This window comes from Oncorhynchus mykiss, chromosome 6 (assembly GCF_013265735.2).
Source record: "Oncorhynchus mykiss isolate Arlee chromosome 6, USDA_OmykA_1.1, whole genome shotgun sequence".
NCBI lineage: Eukaryota > Metazoa > Chordata > Actinopteri > Salmoniformes > Salmonidae > Oncorhynchus > Oncorhynchus mykiss.
This window is the reverse complement of record NC_048570.1, coordinates 12,819,813-12,833,522: the sequence shown is the minus strand read 5'-3', so window position 1 is coordinate 12,833,522 and position 13,710 is coordinate 12,819,813. Positions and strand designations below refer to the sequence as shown.

Here is a 13,710-nt window from a genome sequence, read left to right as displayed (position 1 = left end):
ACATCCTCTTCCCTCTAAGTCACTTCACATTCCCTGCATAGCTGCATTCATCACAACCTCTCATCACAGCTACTGACGTGGACAGGAGGGTTATAGTCATCTAGCTAGCAGTCTAGCTCAGGGCCATATCCAAACTGATCCTAGATCAGCTCTCCTACTGGGGGCCCTGTCGTTCTGTAATTGTTTGTAATGTGTTTTTAGTTCTGTGTTGGACCACAGGAAGATTAGCTGGCGTCATGGTGTCAGCCAATGGGGATCCTAAGAAAATTCAAGATTCCTATGCTGAGACACTTTGTGAATATGGCCTATGATCTTATCCAGCAGAAAGGCCTTTTGTCAGTGCATACTTTTAAAGTTGTAGGGCAAAAGGCATAGACATGGATATCACAAACAAAACTATCTGAAAGTATGTAGGACCTAAAGTCCTTGCCTTCAATATCTGCTGTTCTATATAGGCCTACACAATAGTACAACCAATATAAAGTACAGCATTACACATGACAACTATTACATTACATTGAGTACTGCATCAGAAGAAGGAACTGAGGTGCCCTACATTATACTATACAACCTCATACCCCACAACAGTTACATACTGGTCAAATGTAAGTGTGTTTCCTGCATCATGGAGGCTATGTTGTTGTGCTGTGTGCAGAGACTGATATGTCCCCATTAGGACTAGTGAGACGCATACTGTTTACTGACAGCTGGGCTGACATACACTGTGTGTGTGTGTGTGTGTGTGTGTGTGTCTGTGTGTCTGTCTGTGTGTCTGTGTCTGTGTGTCTGTGTGTCTGTGTCTGTGTCTGTGTCTGTGTGCACGTGCGTGTGTGTGTGTATTTAGGAATGCCAGCTTTGAGATCGTACTTTTCCCAACAAGGTCGCCTGCCCCTCCAGTAACATCATCTTCACCCCTCACCTTTGACCACTACGTTTCCCTGAGGACAAGCAAGCAGCAAACTCCACTTCCCTTTGCAAAACAAAATAAAAAACTATCTCCCTGATGACTTCCAAACTTCCTCAAGCTCTGACAGAGTGAAATTGAGAGTTGATTCTGTGGTAAGCCTATCTCTTCCCTGGTTTTGGGGGACTGTTGGATAGCCCACTATGACACTGACCTAGTTGTGTCAGTGTGGAGGCTTCTGGTTGTCACATGGTGTCTGAGGGGAGCTCTCTGTGGGTGTGGAGGTGCAAGATGCTGGGTGTTTTGACCAGAGGTGGAAAAAGTACCCAATTGTCCTACTTAAAAGTAAAGATAACTTAATAGAAAATGACTCAAGTAAAAGTGAACGCCACCCAGTAAAATTTTACTTGAGTAAAAGTGTCAAGGACATTGGACTGAGCTGACAGGGATTGAGACTGAAGCACGGGACATAGGACATTGGACTGAACTGACAGGGATTGAGACTGAAGCACGGGACATAGGACATTGGACTGAGCTGACAGGGATTGAGACTGAAGCACGGGACATAGGACATTGGACTGAACTGACAGGGATTGAGACTGAAGCATGGGACATAGGACATTGGACTGAGCTGACAGGGATTGGGACTGAAGCACGGGACATAGGACAGTGGACTGAACTGACAGGGATTGGGACTGAAGCACGGGACATAGGACAGTGGACTGAACTGACAGGGATTGAGACTGAAGCACGGGACATAGGACATTGGACTGAGCTGACAGGGATTGGGACTGAAGCACGGGACATAGGACAGTGGACTGAACTGACAGGGATTGGGACTGAAGCACGGGACATAGGACAGTGGACTGAACTGACAGGGATTGGGACTGAAGCACGGGACATAGGACATTGGACTGAGCTGACAGGGATTGAGACTGAAGCACGGGACATAGGACATTGGACTGAGCTGACAGGGATTGGGACTGAAGCACGGGACATAGGACATTGGACTGAGCTGACAGGGATTGAGACTGAAGCACGGGACATAGGACATTGGACTGAGCTGACAGGGATTGAGACTGAAGCACGGGACATAGGACATTGGACTGAACTGACAGGGATTGAGACTGAAGCACGGGACATAGGACATTGGGGTGAACTGACAGGGATTGGGACTGAAGCACGGGACATAGGACATTGGGGTGAACTGACAGGGATTGGGACTGAAGCACGGGACATAGGACATTGGACTGAGCTGACAGGGATTGAGACTGAAGCACGGGACATAGGACATTGGACTGAGCTGACAGGGATTGAGACTGAAGCACGGGACATAGGACATTGGGGTGAACTGACAGGGATTGAGACTGAAGCACGGGACATAGGACATTGGACTGAACTGACAGGGATTGAGACTGAAGCACGGGACATAGGACATTGGACTGAACTGACAGGGATTGAGACTGAAGCACGGGACATAGGACATTGGACTGAACTGACAGGGATTGAGACTGAAGCATGGGACATAGGACATTGGACTGAACTGACAGGGATTGAGACTGAAGCACGGGACATAGGACATTGGACTGAGCTGACAGGGATTGAGACTGAAGCATGGGACATAGGACATTGGGGTGAACTGACAGGGATTGAGACTGAAGCATGGGACATAGGACATTGGGGTGAACTGACAGGGATTGGGGGAAGTGTCAGTGTCTGAATGTGGCTCATCTTGGGGAGCTGTTGGGTGAATGTTCTCAGGGTCAGGGATTCATGGTCTGGGCACAGAGGGAAGAAGACACAGGCAGACAGACAGACTGTGGCCTAGTCAGCAAGGCTCCCCTACTGCTCCAGCAGCCTGTGTAAATGTGTTCTATCCTTGTGTGTGTGTGTGTGTGTGTGTGTGTGTGTGTGTGTGTGGAAGAAAGCTAAATCAACAAATATGGCAGAGCATATTTCCCAGTCTTATGTTCGTGTGACGGCCACTTGTTACTCTGTATTTTTAGGAAATAATTGACTTTGTTTAGATAAGATAACTATCTTCCTTAATCTATGGCCTCAATTATTCTCAACCCACAGTTCATTACAGTACACCATGAAAGATCATTCTCAACCCACAGTTCATTACAGTACACCAGCAAGGATCATTCTCAACCCACAGTTCATTACAGTACACCAGCAAGGATCATTTTCAACCCACAGTTCATTACCGTACACCAGCAAGGATCATTCTCAACCCACAGTTCATGACAGTACACCAGCAAGGATCATTCTCAACCCACAGTTCATGACAGTACACCAGCAAGGATCATTCTCAACCCACAGTTCATGACAGTACACCAGCAAGGATCATTCTCAATCCACAGTTCATGACAGTACACCAGCAAGGATCATTCTCAACCCACAATTCATGACAGTACACCAGCAAGGATCATTCTCAACCCACAGTTCATGACAGTACACCAGCAAGGATCATTCTCAACCCACAGTTCATGACAGTACACCAGCAAGGATCATTCTCAACCTACAGTTCATTACAGTACACCAGCAAGGATCATTCTCAACCCACAGTTCATTACAGTACACCAGCAAGGATCATTCTCAACCCACAGTTCATTACAGTACAGCAGCAAAGAGACATTTCCAAACACATTTAATAACAATGTGTAATACAATTGTAATAACATAGTAATAAAACACTGATACAAGCCCAGTGCTTCTTGCAACTGGAACAAGGAAGCCACTTGAGAGTTCTGTCACAAGGCACCTTCTTAACAAGCACTGCCTCTTCTAATGTTATAGCCCTCAGTGTAAGACCATGACCCCCCTGTTTTATGCAGCATTCCAATCCCATCATTCATGACGTTCCATTTGTGCCATGCCAGAGGGGGCAAGGGGGCAGCGCTTTCTCAGGACGTGTGTGTGTGTGTGTGTGTGTGTGTGTGTGTGTGTGTGTGTGTGTGTGTGTGTGTGTGTGTGTGTGTGTGTGTGTGTGTGTGTGTGTGTGTCCATTTGAGTGTGTGTACACGCGTCTGCAGGTGAGTGCATGTGAATCCGTGTGTGTGTCTGGTGAGGGCTGTGTGTGCGTGTGAGCGTGCGTGCGTGCATACACTCGTGTGCAGGTTTGTGTGTGAGTCTGTGCGTGTGTATGTGTGTGTGTCGGCTGACGGACAGGGCTGAGTGACTGCATTGACAAGACTGTGGGAACAGGGGGCGTAAGCTAAGCTGTTCCCGAGCAGTAACAGCCTTTCACTACAGAATGACAGAACTACCTGTCAGCACCAAACCATGTTTTCCTCCTACATTCTTTTTGAACATGCAGTACCTAGGTCCACCAGGAGATGTCAGTCTTCTTTGCCTTATACAATCAGTAGAGGGTATTTTTGGGTAGCATTTAAATGTTGGTCCTAATTCCGACCTTTTAATGACAACATTTTCATCCAGAGTATTTTTTGGGCATCAGATGAGAACATTGGAAATATTGGGCGCATAGGCCAAAGGCTAAGGAGTGAGCCTATCACCTGTGATGCCAAAATATATTTTTAATTTTTTTTATTTCACCTTTATTTAACCAGGTAGGCCAGTTGAGAGCAAGTTATCAATTACATCTGCGACCTGTCCAAGATAAAGCAAAGCAGTGCGACAAAAACAACAACACAGAATTACACATGGGATAAACAAACGTACAGTCAATAACACAATAGAAAATCTGTATACAGTGTGTGCAAATGAAGTAAGGAGGTAAGGCAATAAATAGGCCAATAGTGGTGAAGTAATTACAATTTAAGGAAACATCCTACAGGACACATTGTCTGGTCACCGTGCAGGGGGTAGTCAAAGGTAGACTCAGTGAAATGACTTTGCCACGTGCAGCACTGCAGATATTGTGATGAGCGAGAGTCACACACAGTATCGGCGTGTGTGCACAGGTTTGCTTCACACTTGTACAACGTGGTAGCCACTGGACCAAAACAGTGGAGAACTTGAGCCTCGTGCTTCAACACTCTTAGTTGTTGCAGAAATTGATCCACTATGCTGTTTACTTTCTGCATCTACGTCATAACGCTGACTCTACCTTTAAAGCTAGAATCCTTAGTTGCTACATCAATTTTTGGACTTATAACTTAATGATATATACCCATTGATTCTTGAAGAATATAACTTATAAATGCCTCATGAGCTCAGTTCAACTTGTTATACTCCAATGTTTGCAAGCCAAGTTAATGTAAACAAACACGGTATAGCCTCAACACATGGCTAAAAGTATCATTTTGAAATGATGGATGCTTTGAATTTGAGAGTGGTTACATTTCTCAGCTTTTTACCAAAACACAGGCAGGGTGTCACTTTGTTATTGTTTCAATGAAGGATTCCAGCTTTAAGTGTTAAATCTATGCCCTTATAATGAAAACATAAAGTCATGCGTTACGTTAAATAAATGTTTATTCTTGGCAACACAGTGGCACTTAATCCCCTGTGGCATAGCTTCCAGGAACTGAATTCCCAGACGTTCCGATCATGAAAAATAATGGCTAGTTTATTATACAGCTGAGGGAGGCTTACCTTTCTCATCTACAGTGCCATCTCTGTGCTCCTGTATTTACAGGGGTGGCTGAGCACATGACTGTTGGTGTTGCTGTGTGTGGTAGCACGTTGCCATGCCAATGATCTCACATACAGTGCCTTCAGAAAGTATTCATTCTGCTTGGATTATTACACATTTCGTTGTGTTACAGCCTGAATTCCACACAATACCCTATAATGACAAAATGACATGTAAAAATAATAATAATAGTAATGTTGCTCATTTATTGGAAGTAAAATACAGAAATATCTCATTTACACAAGTATTCACACCCCAGAGTCAATACATGTTAGAATCATCTTTGTCTTGCTAATAAGTAAGTCTCTAAGAGATTTTCCCACCTGGATTGTAAAATCTTTGCACATTGTTATGAAATAATTCAAACTCGGTCAAGTTGGTTGTTGATCATTGCTATAAAGCCATTTTCGAGTCTTGACCTAGTTTTTCAAGTCGATTTAAGACAAAATTGTAACTTGGCCACTCAGAAACATTCAATGTCGTCTTGGTAAACAACGCCAGTGTAGATTTGGGGTGTGTTTTAGGTTATTGTCTTACTGAAAGGTGAATTTGTCTTCCAGTGTCTGTTGGAAAGCAGACTGAACCAGGTGTTCCTCTAGGATTTTGCCTGTGCTTAGCTCTATTCTATGTATTTTTATCCTACAAAACTCCCTAGTCTTTGCTGATGACAAGCATACCCATAACATGCTTGAAAATATGAAGAGTGGTACTCAGTGATGCCCCAAACATAACGCTTTGTATTGAGGTTAATTTCTTTGGCACATTATTATTATTATTATTATTATTGCAGTTGTACTTTAGTGCCTTATTACAAGCAGGATGTATGTTTTGGAATATTTTTATTCTACACAGGCTTCCTTCTTTTCGCTCTGTAATTTAGGTTAGAATTGTGTAGTTACTTTAATGTTGTTGATCCATCCTCAGTTTTCTCCCATCACAGCCATTAAACTCTGTAACTGTTTTAATAACCTCTACAGGATTGGTGGGACAGTTGCGCTAACATGGGCTAATGCAATTAGCATGAGGTTGTAAGTAACAAGAAGATTTCCCAGGACATAGACATATCTGATATGGGCAGAAAGCTTAAATTATTGTTAATCTAACTGTGCTGTCCAATTTACAGTAGCTATTACAGTGAAATAATACCATGCTATTGTTTGAGGAGAGTGCACAGTTATGAACTTGACAAGTTATTAAGAAACCAATTAGGCATATTTGGGCAGTCTTGATACAAAACTTTGAACAGAAATGCAATGGTTCATTGGATCAGTCTAAAACTTTGCACATACACTGCTGCCATCTGGTTGCTAAAATCTAGATTACGCCTGGGCTGGAATAATACATGGCCTTTCTCTTGCATTTCAATGATGATGGTACAAAAAAAATACTAACTTTCTTTTACCAGATCGAATGTGTTATATTCTCCTACATTCATTTCACATTTCCACAAACTTCAAAGTGTTTCCTTTCAAATGGTATCAAGAATATGCATTTCCTTGCTTCAGGTCCTGAGCTACAGGCAGTTAGATTTGGGTATGTCATTTTAGGGGAAAATTGAAAAAAAGTTAGTAAGGACGCATGTATCTTTGTAGTGATTGGGTATATTGATACACCATACAAAGTGCAATTAATAACTTCACTATGCTCAAAGGGATTTTCAGTGTCTGCTTTAAAAATATATATATATATATATATATATGCATCTACCAATAGGTGCCCTTTATACAAGGCATTGAAAAACCTCCCTAGTCTTTGTGGTTGGATTTGTGTTTAAAATGCGTTGCTCGACTGAGGGACCTTACAATTATCTGTATGTGGGGGTTACAGAGATGACGTAGTCATTCAAATCAAATCAAATTTTATTTGTCACATATGCCGAATACAACTGTTGTAGACTTTACTATGAAATGATTGCTTACGAGCCCTTCCCAACAATGCAGAGTTTAAAAATAAAATGAATAAATAGTAACACGAGGAATAAAATAAAATACACAAGATTGGAGCTATATACAGGGAGTAGCAGTATCAGATCAATGTGGAGAGGTACGAGGTATTTGAGGTAGATACAGTGCCTTGCGAAAGTTTTCGGCCCCCTTGAACTTTGCGACCTTTTGCCACATTTCAGGCTTCAAACATAAAGATAGAAAACTGTATTTTTTTGTGAAGAATCAACAACAAGTGGGACACAATCATGAAGTGGAACGACATTTATTGGATATTTCAAACTTTTTTAACAAATCAAAAACTGAAAAATTGGGCGTGCAAAATTACACACAGGTGGATTGTATTTATCATCATTAGTCATTTAGGTCAACATTGGATCATTCAGAGATCCTCACTGAACTTCTTTAGAGAGTTTGCTGCACTGAAAGTAAAGGGGCTGAATAATTTTGCACGCCCAATTTTTCAGTTTTTGATTTGTTGTAGCGCTGTAGCGCTTTTTGGTCAAGGGCGTTGCATTTGCCAGACCATGCGGTGATGCAGCTAGTCAAGATGCTTTCGATGGTGCATCTGTAGAACATTTTGAGGGGCCCATGCCAAATCTTTTCAGCATCCTGAGGGGGAAGAGGCACTGCCTTGCCCTCTTCACGACTGTGTGGGTGTGTGTGGACCATGTTAGGTTCTTCAAAATGTATATTAAACACTTACTGCACACAGAGTGAGTCCATTCAACTTATCATGTGACTTGTTAAGCACATTTTTTACTCCTGATCTTATTTAGGCTTGTCATAACAAAGGGGTTGAATACTTATTTACTCTAGACATTTCAGCTCTTTATTTTTAATGAATTTATAAACCTTTCTTAAAACATAATTCCACTTTGACATTATGTGGTATTGTGTGTAAGCCAGTGACACACAATTTCAATTTAACCAATTTTACATTCAGGCTGTAAAATTGATTAAATCAAAATAGATTAAGTCAAAATGCCACAAAGTCAAAATTATGAATTTAAACCTAACCTTTACCTTAACCACACTGCCTAACCCTAACCTTAAATTAAGACCAAAAAAACAATAACAAAAAAGTTATCAGGAATTTTTACAATTGAGCTAGTTTGGACTTTTCGGTTCTGGTAACTAGTGACAACCATCTCACAGTGATCTGTTTGGCAAATATTTTACCTGAATTTTAAATGTTATATACTTTGTATAATATTTGAAAATCATAAATAGATGTTCCACTTGTTTCATCTACAGTTTGTGCCAAAATACACTTGTGGCAATGCTGTTGATAATGGGCAATTTCACGATAACAGAATTACACTGAGACAAAAAACAAACAAACACATTTACTGGGAAAAAACTGTGCAGATGCTAAATTTGGTATTATGGTAAAATCTCACTCAGTTTTATTCTGTTATCGAACGTTGTATCTGTACAGTTATTCCTGCAGATGTGTTCTTGTAAAATGATCAGGGGAAATTGTGAAAAGTAGTCCTTGTGCATAGAGTTCTATGGTTTGTTAAACTTTCAAATCAATGTTTTTTGTTTGGTATACATTTTAGTATCGGCGTAATTCCTTTTTGGTTGTTAACGGGCGGGGAAACTGCTTTAGGGCGGTAACAGGAAGAGCACGAGTCCTTACCATTGGCTCCCCGTCGCAAAGACATCATGACGCACACCAAAGGGGCGTGACTTTGAAGAAATCAGCTGGAGAGACGTGAACTAATAGACGCCTAGCTCACAGAGGAGATAGGGTTATGGTTGATATTTTACCAAAGAAGAGCAGTTTAAGCAAAAGTACAGAGTTACTTACTGCTTTAGCTAGATGCTAAATTAGTCAGTGAGCAATCTGAAGTGAAAGGAAGGAAAATGCTATCTTTGTTTTAGCGCTGAGTTTTTGTGCAACATTAGCTCTACTTAGCTAGTTCTCTCAAGCCAAGGCTCTCGAGGAGGCAGCCTCTTCTTTCCTCCACACCACTCATTTCTCGCGCCCGGTTAATGTGACGGGCGGACCGACATGTGGGTCAGTACTGGAACAGTCGGAAGGTAGGGGGAAATGACAGTGCAACAGTGTTGCAGGCGTAATGGTCACGTGTTTACCTTTTGTTTCTGTTTTTTGCATTAGGAGGTTGTGATTACAACTCACTGCTTTAATGTTTCCCCAAATTTAGAGCTGTCAACAATAGACTACAATGACAATGTAACAAGCAATAATGATGCTAGATTTTTTTTTCTGCACACGGGTCCTGCTGCTCGGAAGCTGCTTGCGTTCGGTTGTGGTGCAGCAATGGGCTTGGTCTGTTACGCAAGACTATTGCACCTGTTTGGGGTGTACCCACTTACCCTTATCTCCACATTAACGTGTTTTGTCTCACAATTTTAACTAATTTCACGTTTGTTTTCGAGTAATCTAGTGTATATTTTGGGGATATATCTTGTCAGCAATAAATGCTTATGCATCAGTTGCCTGCAGGTCTCCTACCAGTGAACAATATATTGGGTCTCACACTGTAGAGAATATGAATAATCTGATGCTTGGTTATGAATGGACGCGCATCAGCAATCACACAAAACACCTTCCATTGATGCCAATTTAATAGTATGTTATAGTCTCCAGCAGCTTTCTGCTTCCTTGCAGTGTTTCAAAATGCAGTCTTTCATAGAAGAAAAGCTGAATTGCAGATTGATTGTTGATTTGACAGACACGGCCTGTGATGGGTTAGGTTACGCTAGGTTGCTGTACCACTGTCAGTGATTCAGTTAGTCAGTACTCCAAATCACGAATTGCAGTCTGCCAATTATGCTGTTAGAAACATCCTTTGTCATATTATCTGTTGACCAAAACCAATGCCTTGTGAGGAAAGGTTACTTTTTGTTAGGGAGGACAAGAGGAATTATCTTCCCCATATATGTTATAGATGTGTAATAAACACAACATTGCATCTGCTTCGGCCCTGCACTCAGGAAGTAGGATTTAACAAACAAAAAACTATGATGCTGCTCTCGTTGAATGCCCAGCTTTATCCTATATCTACATTATATATCTTATCATATGGATACAGGGCCAAACAATCCGTTATAGTGACCAGGGCCTGTTTTGTCTGTCAGAAGTTAGCAGATAACATGCTGCATTGAGACACATGGACGTAACAGAGAGAGAGAGAGAGACAACATTAGAGACACATATTTCCAACAGATCACAGAGACCCACAAAGAATTAGAAAACAAATAAAACATCGATAAACTCCCATATCTGTTAGGCAAAATACCACATTATGCAGTCACAGCAGCAAGATATGTGGCCCATTGCCATGAGAAAAGGGCAACCAGTGGAGCACAAACAAATTGTAAATACCACCAATATTTGTCTTCCCTTTCGTACTTCAACTACTTGCACATTGTTACAACACTGTACATAGCGCATAGTATACCATGTAAAATGTCTATTCTTTTAACTTTTGTGAGTGTAATGTTCACTAATGTTTCCTTGTTTATTTACCTTTTGTTTATTGTCTATTCCATTTGCTTTGGCAATGTAAACATATGACCTTTGAATTGGAGAGAGAGAGATGAGACCGACGCCGTTGGGGCAGTGTGTGGCAGACAGGCAGAGCCGTGCCTAATGCCAGGGTCTGAGACAGAGCAGATGCCTGAGCTGAGAGGAGTGACAGGAGTGACACTTATCCTGCAGTCCAAAGTAAAAGTGTTCTTGTGGGTGGTTGGTTCACTGGTACATGTTGTGAGTGTACTGCTTGTCATTTTGAGCACCTTCCCCCTGAAAAGGCTGTGCACAGCCCTGTGTGCAAGTGTCTCTGGTGTTTACATATGCCTGAGGAGTTAGTGGTAGTCCCAGGTGATGTTTTGGTCATGTGACGTGCACTTGGAGCTTATGAAACACTGTTAGTAATGTCCATTGTGTAAGAAAGGCTGTCTGGTTTATTCAGGCTCCTAACAGAAGCTATTGATAATGGAAGGACATGGCGAGACATTGCCATTGGCTAAGACATTGTCAACCCTGGGGATATGGCTTGACCAAAGAGGAAGAGGGAAGGCATTAGAGAGAGACAGAAAGGGAGAGAAAGAGAGAGAGGGAGGGAGAGAAACCTAGGAGGATATGGATTGGCAAATGAGGGTCAGAGAGATGGAGGAGGAGAGGGAGGAAGTAGGACAGAGAAGGATGCATGTCTTGTTTACAAGGCAGTGAAGCAGTAGAGTCACCCATCCCCAGACATACTCCCATAGTGCAGAGAGCTACCCATTAGGCCTGTTGTGATGGATGCATTTAGAAATGTTTGTGTTGTGTGTTCCTATAGCTCTTTGTGTGTGTCAATGTCGGTCTGTGTGTCAGAAGCCCGGGGCAGTTTAATAACATAGGAGACTGTAGCTGGGTGCCCATGCCTCTACCCTGGACCTGTTTACAGTAGACCACATTAGCCAGGCTGTTTACAGTAGACCACATTAGCCAGGCTGTTTACAGTAGACCACATTAGCCAGGCTGTTTACAGTAGACCACATTAGCCAGGCTGTTTACAGTAGACCACATTAGCCAGGCTGTTTACAGTAGACCACAGCAGCCTGGCTGTTTACAGCAGACCACAGCAGACCACAGCAGCCAGGCTGTTTACAGTAGACCAGTGCAGCCTGGCTGTTTACAGTAGACCAGTGCAGCCTGGCTGTTTACAGCAGACCACAGCAGCCAGGCTGTTTCCAGTAGACTGGTGCGCGGCCAAGATGTTTCCAGTAGACTGGTTCGCGGCCAGGCTGTTTCCAGTAGACCGGTGCGTGGCCAGGCTGTTTCCAGTAGACCGGTGCGTGGCCAGGCTGTTTCCAGTAGACTGGTGCACGGCCAGGCTGTTTCCAGTAGACCGGTGCGTGGCCAGGCTGTTTCCAGTAGACCGGTGCGCGGCCAGGCTGTTTCCAGTAGACCGGTGCGCGGCCAGGCTGTTTCCAGTAGACCGGTGCGTGGCCAGGCTGTTTCCAGTAGACCGGTGCGTGGCCAGGCTGTTTCCAGTAGACCGGTGTGTGGCCAGGCTGTTTCCAGTAGACTTGTGCGTGGCCAGGCTGTTTCCAGTAGACCGGTGCGTGGCCAGGCTGTTTCCAGTAGACCGGTGCGTGGCCAGGCTGTTTCCAGTAGACCGATGCGTGGCCAGGCTTTTTCCAGTAGACCGGTGCGTGGCCAGGCTGTTTCCAGTAGACCGGTGCGTGGCCAGGCTGTTTCCAGTAGACTAGTGCGGCCAGGCTGTTTACAGTAGACTAGTGCGGCCAGGCTGTTTACAGTAGACTAGTGAGACCAGGCTGTTTACAGTAGACTAGTGTGGCCAGGCTGAGGCAGTAGACTAGTGTGGCCAGGCTGAGGCAGTAGACTAGAGCAAGTAGACTAGAGCAGACTACCCACCGCCTTATATACAGTAACCAGTTTTTGCCACTCTTGCCACTGTCTCCCCCTTTTTTTTCTCTCTCTCTCACATGCACACACACACGTCCAGACATGCACAGACACCTGCTCTATTTATGAATAACCTAGGGTACACATTTGCCGACTGTATCAACGACCTAGCTACCATCGCCAGTCATTTTCAATGGAAGGAAGACAATTAGCTAGCCCGTGACCAGAGTTAAATTTGTGTTTGTAGTGTGTGTATGCGTGCGTGGAGCAGACTGTAGCTGTCATCCTCTGAGGGGGTGCTACAGGCAGCCAGCTGTGTCATGGTGTTTGGGTGAACTCTAGCCTTGAGGAGGAGGTGGGGGAGAAAGAAGGTAAGCCAGGAAGGGAGGGACAGTGGGTAGAGAGAGAAGGTAAGCCAGGAAGGGAGGGACAGTGGGTAGAGAGAGAAGGTAAGCCAGGAAGGGAGGGACAGTGGGTAGAGAGAGAAGGTGAGCCAGGAAGGGAGGGACAGTGGGTAGAGAGAGAAGGTAAGCCAGGAAGGGAGGGACAGTGGGTAGAGAGAGAAGGTGAGCCTGGAAGGGAGGGACAGTGGTTAGAGAGAGAAGGCAATGGGTGTGAAAAATAATACTTAAACTAAGGACAGAGAGTAACACCCAGGGAGGGAATAGCTGTGTAATCGAGTGGAGCGAGAGAGAAAGGAGATAGAAACACCGCAAAGAGGCCTCCCGAGTGGCGCAGTGGTCTAAGGCTGTGCCACTAGAGACTCTGGGTTCGAGCCCAGACTCTGTCGCAGCCGGCCGCAACCGGGAGGCCCATGGTGCGGTGCACAATTGGCCCAGCGTCGTCTGGGTTAGGGATGGTTTGACCGGCA

General features: G+C 43.8%; 1 protein-coding gene across 3 annotated transcripts in view; it reads left to right on the top strand.

Annotated features, from left to right (window-relative positions):
- rhobtb4 (Rho related BTB domain containing 4) overlaps positions 1 to 13,710 on the top strand; it is a 59,977-nt gene that overhangs the window by 19,124 nt on the left and 27,143 nt on the right. The window contains exon 1 of one of the 3 annotated variants that reach the window (XM_036979424.1): positions 9,140 to 9,499. The exons of the other annotated variants lie outside the window; for them this stretch is intronic. Coding sequence (XP_036835319.1) covers positions 9,471 to 9,499 — 29 coding nt within the window. The 5' untranslated portion in view covers positions 9,140 to 9,470. Of the gene's footprint in view, positions 1 to 9,139; positions 9,500 to 13,710 lie in introns of those variants that run through there. 3 annotated transcript variants of the gene reach the window in all.